We start from the raw sequence: 20,310 nt of genomic DNA on the forward strand, positions 1-20,310 counted from the left end.
AAACCTGCACAGAAATGTATAGTCACAAATTATTTAATTTTGCTTCAGGCTATTTATCAGCTTGTTCATATGCTGCAAAATACACCCTTTTATATTTAGTAAGGGTCAATATGGGGTCAAAAATTAACATTCTAGTTATTCCTCTACTATTATTTGTTTTCCATATTCTATCTATACCACTAGTGTATATTCCAGTCTGAGAGTCATCTCCCTCCGTCCCCAGGAAGTGAAAACAAAATAGTATCATACCTTTGCTGTGACATTTTTGCAGATTGCTTGTAATGATCCCCCTCTACCACTTAAGTTTCATGGGGCTCATTCAATTTTACTACATTTGGTAGCACACAGAGGATCAGGATACACCTGCAAACTTGCAGCACGTGATACTTCCTTTAGTTGAAGGTTCCAACTTGGCACCATTCACAGAGAATGTTTCATGTAACAATAGGCTGTTGTTGTTCTTTCCAGCTCAGTTTACACGTGGCTTACACACAGATTCACAAATATATTAATATGAATAACCTGAAACTATTTGTATACTGGGGGAGAGGGAGGAAACTGTTTGCATCTTCTAGAATAAAGAAACTGAAATGAAAGACATTGAGATATATGAATTAACCTTTTCAGTATATGCAATTCCTATTTAACCACAAATATGGGGTAGTTAAGACCACTAAAACAATTTGTCACCATGAATGACCATTAAATGAATTTGTATCAAATGATGGACAGCAGTTACAGCTATCATTCCAAACCTTCTGAGTCAAGATCATTTTCTAAAAGACAAATTATATGCTTTTAAGCTGAACAGCAGATATCTACCTTAAAGAGGTCCATAACAGTAAAAAGGCAATTTACTCCTTTAACAGTTTAACCTTTCCCTCAGATAACTCTGTATCACTTCCTGGATGCTTCTCTTAAGCAGTATGTTTGGGTTTTTTTTAAAGGACACAAACGACCCAACAAGTTTATTTGAAAATTAAACGTCTGCTAAATATTAGGCATTTGCAATGTTACGTCTGATATGAGCTAATATGTTTTAGAAGTAAAACTTGTAGCTGAAGTTTTAGGGAAAGGTCGCTTTCCCCACAGTCGTGTGACATTTGACCAGACAGTTTCTGCTTTGTTCACCGATTTAAACACAACCACTACGTGATGCTGACAGCCATACAAAATGTATGAGAAATTTGCACTGTAACCCATGGTAATAACAGCAAGATTCTGACCAGCTCCAAATGCAGTATTTGCATTTTCAGTGCCACACCAATCTGAATTCAGTACCACCTAAACACAAAGCAGCAGCTGATTAAAAAAAACCCGTAAGTCAAAGGATAAAGCTACATAGTTTAGTACATTAAAACAAAAACAAGGACAATGGTATTTGTATAAAGTTCCAAAAATATACAGATGGGAAGAAAAAAAAAAATCACTGTACACAACTCTGAGGTTGTTAAGGTGATCAGAGAGACTGAACAGTGCAAGACATGCTTTTCCAGTTACAAGCTCAAAACAGAAGTGCAAAAGAAATTAAAGCTTTGTCTGAAGTGATTTACCTTTTCAGATAAGGAAACCGCAGAATATTGTCATCAGTGTTACAGAGAAATTTCCACCCCACCCCGAACACATACACACAAAATAGTTGAAGTTTTTCCATAATACAGAATTTCATTCAAACATGTCCCCCTGAGCTGGGGTATTGTGGGGACAATTTGATACTGATTAAACGTTGGCCTGTGAATCAAGTGATCTCAGTTCTCCAGCTTTGCCTAACTGTACCTGTGATTTACAGGCAGTGAGAAAGGGAGAGCACCTGGGTCCAAACTCCCCTGTGTGAGACCATGTCATTGTCAGAAAGCAGATGCTAAGCTATGGCTGAGGAACAAAGAAATTGCTTTATAGGTCTCTGCTCTCTCCCAGAGTTCAGAACAACTTCAGGCAAGTGCTTTTGGTAGGCTGACTAAGCTGCACATGCATAAATCCATGCAAATGTGGAATATGGCTCCCCAGACCAACATCCAGGGAGTGTGCATGTGAAGACCAGACAGAGGCCTTTCTTTTTAAGTTTACAAAAATATATAGCCAATACTGTAGCTTAAGAAGTCAGTGTTACTTGTTACATAGACTCCCCAAAAGTATTAACTACTTTTCAGACATTCCAGACAAGGTCACTTTTAACAAAAAAAGTTCAAGTTCTCTAAACCAAGATTTTACAAATGGAACTTTGCTTCAAGTGAACAGGACATTTGTTTTTACGCTTAACTTTTTAATCAGTTAAGACCGAATTTATTTAAGGTTTTTATTTGAACATATGCATAAACACAAATAAGTTTACTTTAAACACATCAGCACAAAAAAAAAGTTAACCTTTCAAAACATAACAGAGCAGGTCTGGTTAGTATGTAACTGTTGTAAATCTGACAGATTTTGTGCATTAGGCCCACCCATACAGAAAGCAGGGGAAAAGTCTCAATGAAAGAAAATTACTGTTCAAGTCTAAGTGGTGTTCTGAAGAACCAGCAGCCTAAATGACACCATGAAGCTAGTCACAAACAAGCAGACCTGCTTGGACTACTAAAGATAAGTGTATCCTCCTGAAAGTGTCATTTACTCCCAAGTTATTTTCTGTTTCGAAGGCGTTTAGATTTCCTAGGACAGTCTGTGGATTCAACCGTCTTCCTCCGTTTTCTAGGAGATTGTTCATTTGAGCCAGACCCTGAAGGATTTCCTACTGTGCTCTCCGTCACGTCTCGCAGCTTGCGTTCAAGCTCAGCCAATCGGGCATTCTGTTCACCTATGATTTGGGTTTGCTCAAGCAGTTTCTGATCTTGATCTTGGAGTTGTTTCTGTTGCTCTTGCACCTTGATGCGAAGCTCTGAGATTTCTCGCTTTAGTGATGTCAAGCCTGTGCCATTTGCTCTTATTTGCTGCTGGAGTTTAGTGACTTCCTGTCTTGAAGGGTTCTGCTTGGAGAATAGCTGCATTGTTGTCAGTGCAGCAGAAGGTCCTGGAACTTCAGAGAAAATTGCAATTAATCCTCTACAACTTTAAGACAGAAATTGTGTCCCAGTTTTCATATTTTACTTATCCCTACTCCCCAAACATAAATCTGAATACTGGTTGCAAGTTAAATGAACATGTCAACAGATTTACAGTCACAAAGACAGGCTTAGAAAATTGGGGCTGTTCAGCCTGAAGAAGAGAAGCTGTGTGGAGACCTCATAGCAGCCTTCCAGTATCTGAAAGGGGCCTACAAAGATGCTGGAAAGGGACGCTTCATCAGGGGTTGTAGCAACATGACAAGGGGTAATGGGTTAAAGCTTACACAGAGGAGGTTAGATATAAAGAAGAAGTTCTTTACCATGAGAGTGGTGAGGCACTGGAACAGCTTTCCAAAGAAGTGGTAAATGCTCCATCCCTGGCAGTGTTCAAGGCCAGGCTGGACAGAGCCTTGAGTGACATGGTCTAGATGATCTTAAGGTCCTTTCCAACCCTAACCATTCTATGATTTAAGTGTAAAACAAGAGCACGTGGCATCCCAGAGCACAGTTAGCTTAATTTAAAATACGTAAGATTCTCAGTAGTGTGAAAAACAGCTCATCACTAATTTTCTGTATATAACCTGCCTGCCTTTTGCTGTATCAAAAATTCCATAAAGACATCATCTAGACTTAGTGTTAACAGATGTTAGGTCAAAACCCAACAACATGTCTATAAATTATTTATTACAAAATAGTTATATTAAATGTATTTCAATGGAGGAATAAAACTGTGCTGTCTTAGTAGTAGATAACTAAAGCTCTAGAATTTTGTGGTTTTGGGCTTAACAAGACACTACATTTGCACTTACTTTTTGGATGAACACGTTTTACTTTCCATCCCTTAGAACGACTCTTCCTAAATGCTAAAATCAGTCTAGTGTTTGGGCCTGGGGATCTCGATTCTACTAAAGATCCTGCAAATCAAGGACACTAAAAGCTACAGAAGAAATTCTGTTACTTGATCTATCATGAGGTATCTATCACTGTATCTATCATAAGAGCTATCTATCACTTCCTCTATGGCAAGAGGTACCTATCACAAGAGGCATCTATCACTTTATCATTCCTAAGAGGCATCTATCAATTTATCTATCTTAAGAGGAGTCTATCATTTTATCTATACTAAGAGGCATCTATCACTTTATCTATCCTAAAAGGCATCTATCACTTTATTGTAAAAGGTGTCCATCACTTTCTCTATCATAACAGGTGTCTGTCACTTCGTTTACTGTAAGAAGTACAGATCACTTTAACTATTGTAAAAAGGCATCTATCACTTTTATCATAAGAGGTGCCCATCACTTCACCATCCTAAAGAGGCACCCATCACTTTATTGTAAAAGATGTTCATCACTTTATCATAAGAGGCATCTATGACTATCATAAAAGGCATCTATCACTTTATCAATCCTAACAGCCATCTGTCACTATCATAAGAGGCATCTGTCGCTTCATCTATCGTAACAGGCATCTATCACTTTATCATGAGGGGTCTACCACTATCATAAAAGTTGCCCATCACTTTATCATAAGGTGTCTATCGCCTTATCTATCACAAGATGCATCCATCGCCTTATCTGTAGTTAGAGGCATCCATCACTTCCTCTATCAAAACAGGTGTCTATCATTTTAACTGTTGTAAAAGGCATCTACCCCTTTATCCATCCTAAGAGGCGTCTATCCCTTTATCTATCATATAGGTGCCCATCACTTTATCTATCATAAAAAAAGTTTATCACTTTATCATGACAGGTATTTATCACTTAATTCTAAGAGCCATCTACCATGATCATACGAGGCATCTATTGCCTTATCTATCATTAGAGGCATCTATCATTAAAGGCATCTATCGCTTCATCTATCATTAAAAGCATCTATCGCTTTATCCATCAAGGAGGCACCTATCACTTTATCAATCCTAAGAGCCACCTATTGCTATCGTAAGAGGAATCTACCACTTTATCATCGGAGGCATCTACCGCTTTATCTACTGTTGAGGCATCTATGACCTTATCTATCATTATAAGCATCTATCACTTTATCATTAGAAGCATGTATCAATTTATCTATCATAAGAGGCATTTATCACTTTATCTTTCATAACAGGTGTCCATCACTATCATAAGAGGTATCTATCACTTTATAATATGAGGCATCTATCCTTTCATCTATTATATCTGTGTCCATCACTTTATCATAACAGACATCTACCACTTTATCAATCCTAAAAGACATCTACCTCTTCATCTGCCATTAGAGGCATCTTCTGCTTTATCTATCATTACAGGCATCTAGTGCCTCATCTATCCTAAGAGACATCTACCAGTTTATCTATCATAGAGGCATCCATCGCTTCCTCTATCATAACAGATGTCTATCACTTTAACTATCGTTAAAAGTGTCTATTACTTTATCCATCCTAAGAGGCTTCTATCCCTTTATCCATCCTAAGAGGCTTCTAATCCTTTATTTATCATATAGGTGTCCATCACTTTATCATAAGAGCTATCTATCACTTTATCAACCCTAAAAGCCACCTATCACTCTATCAGTCCTAAGAGGCATCTATCGTTATCATTAGTGGCATCACTCACTTTATCTATCATTAGAGGCATCAGTTTATCATAGAGGCATCTATCGCTTTATCTATCATAGAGGCATCTATCGCTTTACCTATCACAGAAGCATCCATTACGTTATCGATCATAGAGATATCTATCACATTATCTATCAGAGACACCTATCACTTTATCGTAAGAGACATCTATCAATTTATGTATTATTAGAGGCATCTATCACTATCTATCATAGAGGCATCTTATCACTTTATCTATTATGGAGGCGTCTATCACTTTATCACAGGAGCCATCTATTACTTTATCAATCCTAAGAGCCATCTATCAATTTATCCATCTTAAGCAGAATCTATCGCTGGTTTAAGACACATCTACCCCTTTATCTTTGAGGCATCTATCACCTTATGTATCATTAGAGACATTACTTTATTGTAAGAGCCTCTATAGATTATCAGTCCTAAGAGCCATCTATCACTTTATCAATTCTAAGAGGCATTTATCACTATCAGTAGAGGCATCAATCACCTTATCTATCATTAGAGGCATTAGTTAATCATAAGAGTCATCTATCACTTTATCTGTCATGAGACATCTACCACTTCATCTATAAAGAGGCATCTATCACTTATCCATCATAGAGGCATCTTATCACTTTATCTATTATGGAGACATCTATGACTTTATCAACCCTAAGACGCATCTATCGCTATCTTAAGAGGCATCTACCGCTTTATCTATCACTGAGGCATCTATCACCTTATCTATCATTAGAGGCATCACTTTAACATAAAAGGCATCTATTGATTATCAATCCTGAGACATCTATCACTATCAATTCTAACAGGCATTTATCACTATCAGTAGAGGCATCAATCACCTTATCTATCATTAGAGGCATTAGTTTATCATAACACCCATCTATCACTTTATCAATCCTATGTGTCATAGAGACATCTATTACGTTATCTATCATAGAGCTATCTAACACATTATCTATCATAGAGGCATCTATCACTTTATCCATCATAGACATATCTATCACTTATCCATCATAGAGCCATCTTATCACTTTATCTATTATGGAGGCATCTATCACTTATCCGTCATAGAGGCATCTATCACTTTATCAATCCTATGTGGCATGTATCACTATCTTTAAGAGGCATCTATCGCTTTATATATCATTGAGGCATCTATTGCCTTATCTATCATTATAGGCATCTATCTCTACCAATCCTAAGAGACATCTATCACCTTATCTATAATTAGAGGCATCTATCACCACATATATCATTAGAGGCATCAGTTTATCATAAGTGAAATCTATCACTTTATCCGTAATAAAAGACATCTATCACTTCACCAATCATTAGAGGCATCTATCACATTATCTATCATAGAGCTGCTTTATGTATCATTGAGGCATCTACGGCCTAATCTATCATTATAGGCAAATATCTCTTTATCTATCATTAGAGACAACTATCGCCTTATCTATCATCAGAGGCATCACTTTATCATAAGAGGCATCTGTTGCTTTATCTATCATAGAGGTATCCATCGCTTTATCTTTCATAACAGGTATCTATTGCTTTATCTTTTGTAACAGGTGTCTATCACTATCATAAGAGGTATCTATTACTTTATCAACCCTAAGAAGCATCTATCACTATCATTAGAGGCATCTACCACTTTATCATTAGAGACATTAACCATCTTATCTATCAAAGCATCTATTGCATTATCTATCATTAGATGCATCTATCACTTTATCTATCATAGTCATCTATAGCTTTATGTTTTGTAACAGCTGTCCCAACATTTTATCATAAGAGGTATCCATCACTTTATCATAAGAAGTATCTATCTTTTATCTATCTTATGCATGTCCATCACTTTATCAATCCTGAGCCATCTATCACTTTATCAACCCTTAGAGGCATCTACTCTGCTGTCTTGAGACCTCACTTGGAGTACTGTGTACAGTTCTGGTGTCCTCAATATAAAAAGGACATGGAGCTGTTGGAGCAAGTCCAGAAGAGCGCCACGAGGATGGTAAGGGGGCTGGAGCACCTCCTGTATGAAGACAGGCTGAGAAAGTTGGGGCTGTTCAGCCTGGAGAAAAGAAGCTGCGTGGAGACCTCAGAACAGCCTTCCAGTGTCCGAAGGGGGCTACAAAGATGCTGGGGAGGTACTCTTCATTAGGGACTGTAGTGACAGAACAAGGGCTGATGGATTCAAACTTAAACAGGGGAAGTTTAGGTTAGATATAAGAAAGAAGTTCTTTACTGTGAGGGTGGTGAAACACTGGAATGGGTTACCCAAGGAAGTTGTGAATGCTCCATCCTTGGCGGTGTTCAAGGCCAGCTTGGACAGAGCCTTGGGCAACATGGTTCAGTGCAAGGTGTCCCTACCCATGGCAGAGGGGTTGGAACTAGATGATCTTGGGGTCCTTTCCAACCCTAACCATTCTATGATTCTATCTATTGCTATCGTAAGAGAAATCTATCACCTTATCTATCACAAGTAGCATCTATCACCTTATGTATCATTAGAGGCATCTATCACTTTATATTTTCATAACAGGTGTCCATCACTTTATCGTAAGAGGCATCTATCACTTTTTTGTGGTTTGAGACTTAACAAGATACTACTGTTTTAACTTACTTTTTGGAAGAACACGTTTTACTTTCCGTCTTTTACAACGATGCTTCCTAAATCCTAAAACCAAACTGGATTGAGTGCTTGGGGCTCTTGATTTTAATAAACATCCTGTAAATCAAGGAGACTAAGAGCTATGTTATCATTTCTCTCATTTTATCTACTGTACAGCATCTATAACTTAATTGTAAGAGGTGTATAGCACTATCTTTCGTAAAAGATATCTATCTATGAAAGGCAGCTATCACTTTATCTGTCGTAATGGTCTCTACCATTTTATGTATCATAAAAGGTGTTCATCGCTTTAATTGTCTTATCACATTATCGTAAGAGATATCCATCACTTTATTGTAAAGGTTTTTATCACTATCGTAAAAGGCATCTATCACTTCATCGTAAGAGGCATCTATTACTTTATGTATCACAAGAGGTATTTATCACTATCTATCCTAAGGGATTTATCTCTATCACTTTATCTATGATACAAGGTGTCTGACACTTTATCATAGAGTATCTATCACTTTATCATAAAACGTACACATCACTTTATCACACAAGGTGTCTATCACTTTACTCTTCTAGTAGTGTCCTGTGCAAGTAAGATGCAATTTTCAAGTGCTGCACAGAGAGTACAGTATGGAGCAGCCTATAGGAACATCCTTTTCCTCCTGTTAGGATGCCAGCATAGTTATCATTATGTAACACCCAACGGTCGCCATTAAGCGGGTTTTGCTCCTCCCTCAACACAAGAAAGGTATTCTTATGTGACATGAAGCCTTGGCCTTGAAAAGCTGACTGACATCAACTATGTTTTTGGGTAATCTTCCTCAACTGAGGGACTCAATGGACTTCAGGTATAATGAGAGGTGGTATACAAATTGATGGCTAAAAGATGAACAGGACGTAACAGAAACAACAAGCAGCTCCTACAGTCAAGCCTGTTGTTTTTACTTAAGATATTACAAATGAAAAATATTTACAAGTTATCTTTACAGAGAGTTAATTTTACAGCCCTCAAGAAGCGTGAACATGTTCAGCACAGGGAAAATAATGTGGGTACTAACCTTTTGCTTTTGGCCATTATAAGAGACAACTATCTTAGACTTTGGTTCACAAAAGTTCTGGAAAGTCTGACAGAGTACATGAAGGACCAGTTTAATTGGTTATTTATAGACTGTTATTTGAATTGCCTTTTTATGATTGCCTATAAGTGTTTTGCATGTTAGTGTATACATTAGTGCTCCAGGAAAGTAAAAAAAAGAAGCACATACAAGGATATTCTAGCCCTTTGTGCGCTACAGCAGCTTAGGTTAATTCATTTGCTGATTGTTCTGAAAATAAAAGGCATCAAGTTGTCATCTCATGTGCCAAATTTCAACCAAGTGCAGCGATAGTGTCTCATTCATTGGTGGCACAAAAGCATTTGTTTCATGAATACACACTATGCAGAATTCTAACATACATTCAAGTGACTGTTCTTTTGGTAGTACAAAGGCTCCTTAAATTTCAAAGCAATGAGTTTCAGTTAGCATTCCTAAGAAACAAGTGTCACCAATGTTTATGTAATAAAGCTCACATTTAAGGGAGGGAGCTTTGAAAAGATGCAGTGCTGTAATTTTTAACAGAAGAACAAAATAGATGTTATGTTGGAATTAATACCTGGGGCAGTTCCTATCAGCCGTCCTGATACATCTGACCCAGGCATCTTTCTTTTCAGTATTGGAACAATCTTCTCATCAAAATATTCCATAGCCATGGAGGAAATGTCCCTTAGTTCTTGGAGAACTTCATGAGCTCTCTGAGGAGCTCTTGTAGAGTTTACATATCTTAGCACACGATAAATTTCATCTATTACCTAAAACATTTAAGAAGAATTAGGATTTTATGGTAAAAGCAAGATTATTTCAGACCATTCTAGAAGGCATATTCAGGGGCTTTTACTACATAACTATTGCATGCACCGTGTGCTCAGTTCTTGATCAGCTTTTTGAAATGAAGTACTATTCGTGATATATCAGAGAAGCTCTTCACTTGATCTGTCATAACAACTCTCTTCAAACTCATGGAACGAGGCTCATTGTGTGAAATGTTGTTTCACTACATCCACACTTGACTTACATAATCTATACTCAGTAGAGCATAGTCATTTCTTTCTGGAGAACCTGAAGCAAGTCACTTCCCCAGTAAGTTATGAAACACATGAATGGAATAGCAAGAATTATGTCAGTGTGAACTGATGCAAATATTTATTTGAGTCCACTTGCATACACCCAAAATATTCCAAATTCTGATTAAGTCCAAAATATATTACTTTACAAAATATCAATCCACTACTGGCAGAGAACATAAGCACCCTCTTAATATGTTTGAAAAGCAAGCCCTTCTGGTAGGATAGAGAGAGACAAAAGGTGTCTTGCTAATCTATGAATTATAGCATGAGGCTGTAAGATAGGTCAATATAGGAGTGCTGGCCTCTTAGTACCAAAACTACTGACACAGGTATACTGACACTGGGTTAAGAATGGCTGAAGAATCTCCTGAACAGCACAGATATTAAGGACTTAGAACCATAGGTAAGATATTACAGTTGCATCTTCTGTTTTAATAAGGGAAGCTTAGCTAAAAAGTTGCAAAAGCTAGACAAAAGTCTGATCACACAATGAGCTTACCAAAGACTTCTCTACTTTAACCCACTCTATATCCTGTTAGCAACAACATCCTTAAAGCATCCTCAACAGAAAATGTCTCCGCAGCACTCTCATATCACCAGGAACCCTCACACGGTATGCCAAACCTCAAATCAGGATTCACATATTCTAACACAGTTAGGCAGTTCCTGACAGTTCTGTGGCAGCTTCATTCAAACAAAATTTCATGGGGGAACTAGACTGTAAGTAAACTCTGGGCCTTGAATCTGTTGACAGAGTAAGCTCAAACACTAAGTAAATAATACACACACACATATCCCCTTTTTAGCTGTTGTATCAGAATACAAACAAGGTCCTTATGACTCCGTACACACAAGGGAAATGGCTGGCAAGCTCACTTGCCCAACACCTGCACACCCCAGGTCTAGCTGAGTATTGCCTTTATATCTACTCTTCACAAAAGCAAGGCAGTATTTCTTTTAAGTATTCCATTTATCATGTGAGAATCAAGGACTTTAGTTTAATTTTATATTACATTTTTAAAAATACATGGCATACATAAAAAAATAAAGTCAAATATATCTTAAATTATAATGATTTAAAATTAAATATCTAGTCACCAAGAGTATCAAGAAATCAAGCTACCCCCTCTTCACGATAAAAATACATTTCATGCCAGCAGTCTATCCCACTGTACTGGAGAAATGCCTGCCATGCTTCACCTGAACCCAACACCTAAGTTCTCCACTCAGCCCAGGGCAATTCCATTATCTGCCCATGAAGAATTAATACAATCTGCCATTTCCAAATGGAAAGATCAATGAATAGAGCATTAGGCTAATGTTCACAGATCTTGTTTCAACCCTGAGCTGTACCAGTCGTCCTCAGATTCTGTCAATTCCCCTGAGCACTTCCATTATCACATCTTATAAACCAGTGCTATCCCTGATGTACATCTCCTGTGCATAATTTATATTTTATATTGAGGTATTATTCTGAAACACTGGAATTGTTCAGTAGTAGCCATATTTAGCACACTTTTAGCACATTAAAACTAATTGCGCCTACTGTACAAAAAATACCCCATCCACTGCAATACTGCACAATGTTTCCCCATACTAAATACCTTAATTCAAATAATCTGAAGTACTCAAATCCTTAAGAAAGGTACCTAAAATCTTCCTGACTGACTGTGTGCTTAGTGTTACGTGTAGTCCTAATTACTGCACCTTCTGATGACCTGAGCTCCAGCCATTTTGTGGAATTAAAATTGAGAATTAAACCCTACATATCATGTGTTTCTTGTGAAGGGTTGTATAAGATATATATGCCACAATTCACACATCAGAATGAAGAGATAACCCAAAGGAAAATTGAAATAGAGTTTAAAATCATTAATATTTAGATACAGTCTGGTTCATTCATTCCAGACTGTTATAGCAGAGCATTGGGTTGTGTGTTTGTTTGCAAGTTATGAAACAGTTTCATATACACATTATATAAGTTTGTCCCAGCTATCCCAAGTTAAGTTACAAAACCATATTTTTAAAACACTGAAATACATTCACTTAATAAAGCATATGTTTTACCTTTCCAGGTATGAAGCAACAGAGATTGGAATCCACATACTTCATGAAAGTCATATTTAACAGAGAGAGCCTTGTTTCTACAGCAGCAAGGATGTCTGCATGACGTGCTAATGAATGGTTTCTCCTTTCTGATTCCCGTCTAGAAGACAGACCATTAAGTGACACAGATTTAACAATGAGTCAACAAAATGAAACAATAAAATCACTCAAATTAACTTCACCTGTAAAACCCTCTGAGGTTTGAAAACCGTAATCACTAACATTACTTCTGTCTGTGTGGAAATAACCTGCTGTGGATTGAGAACCAGCTAGTAATGGCATACTACACTGAGACAGAATTTGTTCTCTAAATAATCACCTTATGTGATCCATAAACTCCGTATGTAATTTAGGACTATTTAAAAACAAACTTTCACTACTAACTAGCAGTAGACACTAAGTCAGTGTGAGTATTTTTATCCTCCCATATTCCTACAGTTAATACTTCAATGCAGCTGACAAATTTAATATATTAATAGTGCTTGCTACAAAATTTGAGGTTGAAATGTAAGTTATTTTGACAAAGGATCTCTACAATAAACAGCATTGAGTCTCTTCACTCTGAGAAATCTGATAGGATACAGCAGTAGCTACACTTAATTCACCGTAAAGAGGAGAAAAAACATTGCTTCAAGTGAGAAACTAGCTCCCAGTAATGCTAACACGTCAAACTTCACTCCCTTTCCCTGTTTAATCCATGACATTAAAATAAATTTGCTGGTTTTTTTCAAGCAGTCTTAGATAAATCATAAATAAAGGGAGTCAGTCCTGAAAAAGAATGGCATTTATTCATTTCTAGGAGTCCTTGCTTGATTTGCCAGAAGAGGAAAGTAATGCGTATCTACTCTTTTCTCTGTTTAAAATACCACAGACACTTTCCAATATTCCTGTACATAGTATACGACAACTTACATTCATCCACACCATTATTCTCTAATTAGATCTTAGGTCAAGGTGCTTTTGGAAAAAAAAAAAGAAAAAATTAAATAAAACCAACTGTGACTCAATTTTTCAATATATAAATAAGCAGAATTAGCCAGCAACAAATTCCTTTCCAATATTCTGCTTAAAAGAATCTAGCACATTTAAATATAAGTACAGTTTTAACTGGTACATACCTTGGAAGCTGAGCTTTAACTTGCTTTTGACACAAGTTGTGGTATCTTTCCACTTTCAGAAATCCCTGATTTAACATCCTCTGGCAAACCAAGTCCATTCGCTTGCAAACCTGGATTTAAGTAAAAAGAAAAACTTCATGCTCAATTAAGGCCGCAAGTCACTTTTACTATTACCTTATCCATACTTGCTGGGTGGTAAAAGATTCTCTTATTGTTTTTTCTACATTTCAAGAAGCAGAAACTGTAGTTAAGCTTAAGGCATCACCATCTCTAAAAAGGCTCTCTAACACGGATATTCCAAAAAAAGGCAGCTATGTTCCATGCAGTTCACAATCTCTGATATCATTATCTCCTGCTATTGCTTAACAAGAGACAGAAGGCTGGATACCACCGATATGTAAGCAGAGACAATTTTAATAGAAGTCGCAATTGCCTGTACCTGGCTTTTAACATTGTCTCCAGAGTGATTCTGGTAAATCAAGTTAATGTTTTGTAGTCTCAAAAAAGAAGCTTTTAAAAGCAAGAAAATCATGATGGGTTTCCTTCAGCGTTTAAGGCTTATGTTTTTAAAGATAGCCACAATTAAATTTAAACATTTATGCAATACGCTGCACGTGAAACAAGATTCCTTTGTGTATAATGTATTTTCTTCTCTGTTTAACAGATTCCTTTATTTACCGTGCTGGGTACCAACATGCCTCAACTTTTTTCAACAGATGCAGGTATAAAGGATATTAATAGCTGCAAAAAAACCCAGCAAACAACCTGCAATAAACTGCTACATTTAAACCTTCGCCATGTAACCAGTTACAAGACAAAGCCAACTTATACAAAAGTTTAAAGCAATTCCAATTCAAGTCTGAAGATGAGAGAGGTTAGTGAATCAACTGCCCTTTGAAGTTGTTTCTATTGAGTTTCTTTGTGGTTTTGGTTTTTGGGTTGGTTTTTACTGAAGTGCACAACTCCCACAGTGACCCCACTTTCTAATGGATTAGCTTTGGCTTTTTTTTTTTTTTTTTAACAAACACTCCATAAACTACTCACTTCATAATTTCAAAGTTTATGTAAGTTTATACCTTGAGCTATAAACAGAAAAAGACAGAGATTAGGCCATCCATTTCCCTCCTTGAGGAAGACGATTCTCACTCCCAGAAAAGCCTACAATTATTTTCTGTCCATATGGAAGGCACTACTGAAAGTTCTACTTTCAGTGAGTCTTCTAGTCACAGCTAGTATAAGTTCTGTGAGTAAGAACTGACCATTTTCAAACAGATCTGTATTAATGGACCTTTAAGCAATTGCTGTGAATCTGTCTGTGCTCCTTTGTCTTAGACCTTCCTTGTCAACAGCCAAAGGAGAAGAATGAGACAGGCTGACTACACAGGCACAGTCTCAGCACTCTCCCCCACATTAACTGAATCAGCTAAAGCATCTCCAGAGTATAAACAATAATGCTGGCCCTTCAACCACAGAAAGAAGGAAATTGTCATGTTCCTTCTGAGGTATTAGCTACGTTAGGGATGCCTTCACCTGTTACTTGTTACCAGTGCAAGACTTCACAGCATGCTTGTAGTACTAATGCTGTTAAACCCCTGAATCAGGAACTAGCACCCACACAAAGGCTATGTTAGCTATGCAACTGTTCAGCACAAAAAAGCAAACAATCCTCAATACGTTATTAAGTACAAATTCTGAGGAATCAGTAGTTTTAACCGTGTGCATACTGACATCTGGTGGCAGGAAGGACCTTTCCGTGTGCTGAAGGCCTCTCACATCCAAGACACCAAGTCCCAATGGGTAATACGAAATGCACTAGATTTTTAAACACTGGTATTTTTATTCTCCTTAATGCTGTGTAATGCAAGCAAATGGGTAATGCTTTGCTCCCATTTCTGGACATTACCCATATTTGTGTCCATAATCAGTCTAGAAGCCAAACACTAAACAGGTAACAGGTACCACCAGAAACTGAATGTTTGTCTGTAATTTATTTTATCATCTCTTAATTCTCAGCTGGTTCATGGTTCATCATTTAAACTATACAGCATCTATATTTCTAGGAACAATGTACCTCTTTTGGTAAACAAACTAACTGACACAATCTACTAAGTGACTGCTACCAGCTTCCCTTCCCTCAAGCATGTCTTACCTCTTCCAAGCTTCACTTGGGATCAAAACAGAGATAAAAATATCCTAATGTATTTAGATTCAATATATGTTTTCCTCCTTAGAGGCTACACAGACACAGTGTTTCATAATGCCTTTCTAGGGTAAAATATAAGTGATAAAATGTTGATGACTTCAGCAAGAAGCTGTAAAATAGAAATGCTCGAGAAATGCTCGTAAATACAGATTTACAGCAACTACGGGAAGATGAAATCCATGCTGTCCAAAGGCTCTCTGTCCTTATTTGTGCTCTGCAGAAAAGAAGCACAAGTTTGCTGAAGAATCTAAGACGCTTCTGATGTGTGTCGGAATCCATAACCTTCTCCTCAGAGTGTTCAGGGAAAGCGTTTGTAGACTGGTACTAATCATGCTTGCTGCAGTAATAGCCTCAATAGAAGTGTATTTCCAAGCTCAGACATGTGAGCGGAATAAAAATTGAATATAAAAATACCATTATTATCCACTCAGGTAAAAATTCCAGAGCTTCTTTACATCATTAAAAAAAAAAAAAAAAAAAAAATCCAAGTAAAAGAAGCCTTCAAAAGCTGGAATAGAGCTGGCTTCCATACCAGCGTACTAGGCTGCAGCTCATACAGAACATCACAGCTTCAGACATTAGGATCTTTTGGGTTTTCTGTGTTTCTCTTATGATAACAGGGGAAGTAGATTAAGTACATACTCAAAAGGATGAAAGCAAAAGGCCACTGCTTTTCCCTTCACTCACTTTCTGTGAAAAAATTTTGGTAACTCAAGAACTGCATAATTTCAGACAAGGCTGCATTTTGAATACCTATTGTTCAGTCTCCATTTAGACCTACTTCACTGCTTAACCAGTAGTGCTTAATTTGTGTTTTTAAACGCAGTAACACCAGGAAGAGCAGAAAGCATTACGCTCAGGAAAGCAAGTGCTCCTTTGCACAATGAGGGGCCCATGGTCTTGCCTTGCCTGACAGCAATGAGCAGCAGGAAATGTTCGTTGCCTTGGCCTTTGAGAACAGAAAAAGGCTTATGGATCTTAAGCCTTAGTTATGCTCCTCATCATGCTCAATATAAACAATAAAGGTTCCTATCTTTATTTTCATCTGAAAATGTTCCAATGTTCTGTCCTCCCACCCAGTCAACTCCTTAGTCTGTCTTCTTGTACACACTCCAGATCTAACACCAGTTCAATTTAAAGATTATTTTTCTTTCATCAGAGAGCTACAGTACTCTAGAAAAAGACACAGACTACGAAATCCATTTCCTTCAATGCTGGGATACAGAGAATGCATCCAAGTGATCAGTTTAGGGAATGCACGTTTTGTGTCTACAAGTTTGAAGAAACTTCATTTAGGCTGATTGCTGTCCTGGATCATATCTTCCTACCTTCCTCAAGATGCTTTATCCCAAGGATTGCCACATTCTAAGGGTTAATGAGGCAGCTTTTGGACACATTTTTAATATGCATGAGACCTAAGTAATTTAATCCCTGTCATTCAACTAATTTGGTCCTGTGAGGTATCTTTCGCAGAATACTACTCATTATAAGATACACCCATTCATCTTTGATAAGCAGCTCAAGTCAGTTCTCATAGAGAAGAAAAAATTACTGTTGCGGAAGACAGATCTTAAGAGCAGGAATATAAAAGTGCCTCCCAAGATTACTTGTAGCCTTTAAAAATCTGAAAGGGATGAAATTGCATTATGAATTTATGCCTGGGCATTGTTATTTTTAAAGGCCACCTTAACTCTGTCAACCTCATCTGGCATTATGCAAAACATCCAGTTTCCTCCTCTCAGTGAGCTGCTAACAGAACACCTTTGGTTCTGAATGGCCACACAAAAGCCCTAGCTGATCAGGCTTATGTGGTTATGAGCTGTACTTTTGACTAAGTCAAACCAGAAGGGCTTTGGTTCTCTGTATTACAGCTGGTTAACAAAGACAAGTGTACTTTCTTCTCAGAAGAATGCTCATAATGCCTTCTGATGTGCTTAAGGAACAGTAAGGAACTGGATGGAGATTAAGTTTCTTGGCTGTCACTGACTCAAAAACTAAAAATAGAGAAAGACCAACTGAATAGTGTCCTCCATTTTACGTCTAGTATTGTTCTCTGTGTGTCAAAGTTGGCATTTATTCAATCTGGGTTTGAATATTTCTGAAACTTCTGAAACAGGCACTTATCTGGAAAAGTGAACTTGCAGGTGCTACACAAGAGAGCATAGAAATGCTTTATTTTACTTCTCAAGAAGCACTGAGAGCTCAACCAGCTGGTTTAGCCCTCACACCACCATCTTTCCTATTCTCAGCTTCACTGCTGACAAAGCATTGCTTACAAACATTAACTTAGAAAAGAAAAAAAACTTCTACTGACTGGTTACAGCTCCCACGGGTACCACAATTTATAAAGTGAAATGGGAAAGTTGCAGCAAAGGGCTATGCCTAGCACTGCAATACTGACCGTGCAACACTAAGCATACCCAAACAAGATACCTACTTCTTTTTGTTCTAATTGGAAGTACTCAAAAGCAGTGGCTGCAATCCAAAAAGACAGTGTTACATCTTTTTCACAGCTCTACTACCTACTTTCACAGAAGCAGCAAAAGTCTTTAGCAGACTGACAGCATGCTAGAAATATTTAGGTACTGGTGTACTTGGTGCAGTACGAGTAAGAACAGATTTTCTGCTTGAAGAGCTTTCAGTTTAAAGTTACAGTCAAGACGCAACACTTCAGGTTGCTGATCCAGGACACACATAGTCTAATTCTCTGCAGAAATATGCTTGCAATATTATCCAGTTTAGGCTAATAAGACTTCTTAAAATAGAAACAGTACATCCAAGTTTACTGAGGGTTACATAAGCTATGCATTAATTCCCTATTATTCCATTTACAATCTCATAAGAAATTCCATAAGATAGCAGCTTATCATATGTCATAGTTTACATCAGGCTCCTCAGGCCAGCAGTTAAAGACTGATACACACTGATCTCCTCACTGACAGCTGCACACTTTTTTTTTTTTTTGCATTACAAAGTTCAGAGGTAGAAGTAGTATCTTTTATTAGATCTACTACTACAACTGGAAGAACCAGGCAGCCTTTCAAGCACACAAGGGCTTTTTTAAATCTTCTTTTTAACTCCACATTGATTTCTAGATAAAGCAGAGTCTTTGGAGCAGCAGGCTCACCATCTCCTACACTTGTAGGCTTAAACTCTATACGTAAAAATAAACACACACACATGAAACACAATAGACAGGACCCCCAAGGAAAGCAGTCGCCAGGAGAAATAAGCCTCTAGCAGCCCAGTGGCTTCTCGCAGAGGACGACCGGAATGAAAGCAGCAGGGCAAGGTAAAAGACGTTTACGAAAGCCTGAATGAAGGCACACACCTACACGCCCATCACCTCCATACCCGAGGCTGGGGGACCGCTGGGGAGAAGGAAGAAAGCCCCATCCCACCGGCGACAGCAGCAGCCCTGCGGGGGGGCAGCCGGGGCCGCCACCACCTTCTCACCTCCTCCCACCGCTGCTCCCGCCCCAGGGCCAGCGGCATCAGAGCAACGGGGAGGCATCCCCCAGCGGGTCCAGGTACCGGCTGCTGCAAGGCCCTCGCCCCCCGCCTCGCTGCCCCCTGTCCCCTACCAGGCGGAGCTGGCTTATTTCATCGTAGGACAGGAAGCTGAGGATGTTCTCGATCGCCACGATGGGCAACCCCATGAGCGTGTTGCTCTGAGGAGGTAGCTCCATAGGTGCCAGACAGTCGTGAGACTCCGAGACCGTGGGCGGGGAAAGCCGCGCCGAGCCCAGCGCACTGCCTTCCCCGTCCGACACGAGCCGCTCCTCCGGCGCCGCCATCTTCGAGTCAGCCCTTCCTCCACTGTGGGAGGGGAGAAAGCCTTCCTATGACGACACTTCCGCCCCGGGTTGATCGTTGTCCCCGCTTCCCGAGGGGTTCGGTGACAACCGCCGCCAAACTGAGGGAGGGCCTCGGAGCGGGGTGGAGGGTGCTTCATATTCCACCCTGCCCCGAGTGCTCCTGACTCTTACCGGAGTTAAAACAAACAGCAGGAAATAAACCTGGTTTACTGTGCACAATGAAAGCTTGAGACTTGCTGTTGTGGGCGTTAAAAGCACAAGCAAGGTTTGATAAGGACTTCAGGACGCATGCCTAGTGTGTTTCTGACATGAGGTAAATCATAGAATGGTTTGGGTTGTAAAAGGCTTTAAGATCATCTAGTTCCAACCCTCTGCCATGGGCAGGGACACCTCACACTAGCATGGTGCCCAAGGCAGTTGGAAGTGGCACTCTTGAGCTCTCTGCACCAGCAGCCCAGCCCCACACAACTGGGGTTTTGTGCAAACCTATGGGTCTTCTTTCCTCCTGCTCTGTAGAAGAGACACAAGAGTAAGGTGATTGAGGAAGCTCCAGAAGCTGACATACATAGAGGCTGTCCTAAGCAGGAAGAGACCCACTTTGATCATCCAGGCCTGCTCCT

General features: G+C 38.7%; 1 protein-coding gene across 2 annotated transcripts; it reads right to left on the minus strand.

The window, feature by feature from the left end:
• Positions 1–2,131: 2,131 nt before the first annotated feature.
• FBXO28 (F-box protein 28) lies at positions 2,132–19,678 on the minus strand. 2 transcript variants are annotated; one of them, XM_080615801.1, is made up of 5 exons: positions 19,457–19,678; positions 13,670–13,779; positions 12,513–12,651; positions 9,935–10,130; positions 2,132–3,010 (listed from the first exon to the last, which is right to left on the minus strand). In XM_080615801.1, exons 1-5 carry the CDS (start codon positions 19,667–19,669, stop codon positions 2,616–2,618), a joined length of 1,053 nt encoding a protein of 350 aa, XP_080471927.1. In that variant the 5' UTR covers positions 19,670–19,678; the 3' UTR covers positions 2,132–2,615. The 2 variants fall into 2 exon arrangements, with proteins under 2 accessions (XP_080471927.1, XP_080471928.1); XM_080615802.1 differs by having other exon boundaries at positions 19,329–19,596.
• Positions 19,679–20,310: the final 632 nt, after the last annotated feature.

Source organism: Psittacula echo (assembly GCF_963264785.1).
Source record: "Psittacula echo genome assembly, chromosome: 4".
Classification (NCBI taxonomy): Eukaryota; Metazoa; Chordata; class Aves; order Psittaciformes; family Psittacidae; genus Psittacula; species Psittacula echo.

Coding starts and splice junctions, on each gene's coding strand:
- FBXO28 (XM_080615801.1), bottom strand. CDS start 19,669: ATGGCGGCGCCGGAGGAGCGGCTCGTGTCGGACGGGGAAGGCAGTGCG. Junction 13,780..19,456: donor AAATAAGCCAGCTCCGCCTG/GTAGGGGACAGG, acceptor ACTTAAATCCAG/GTTTGCAAGCGAATGGACTT. Junction 3,011..9,934: donor GCTGATAGGAACTGCCCCAG/GTATTAATTCCA, acceptor TTTTCTCTGAAG/TTCCAGGACCTTCTGCTGCA.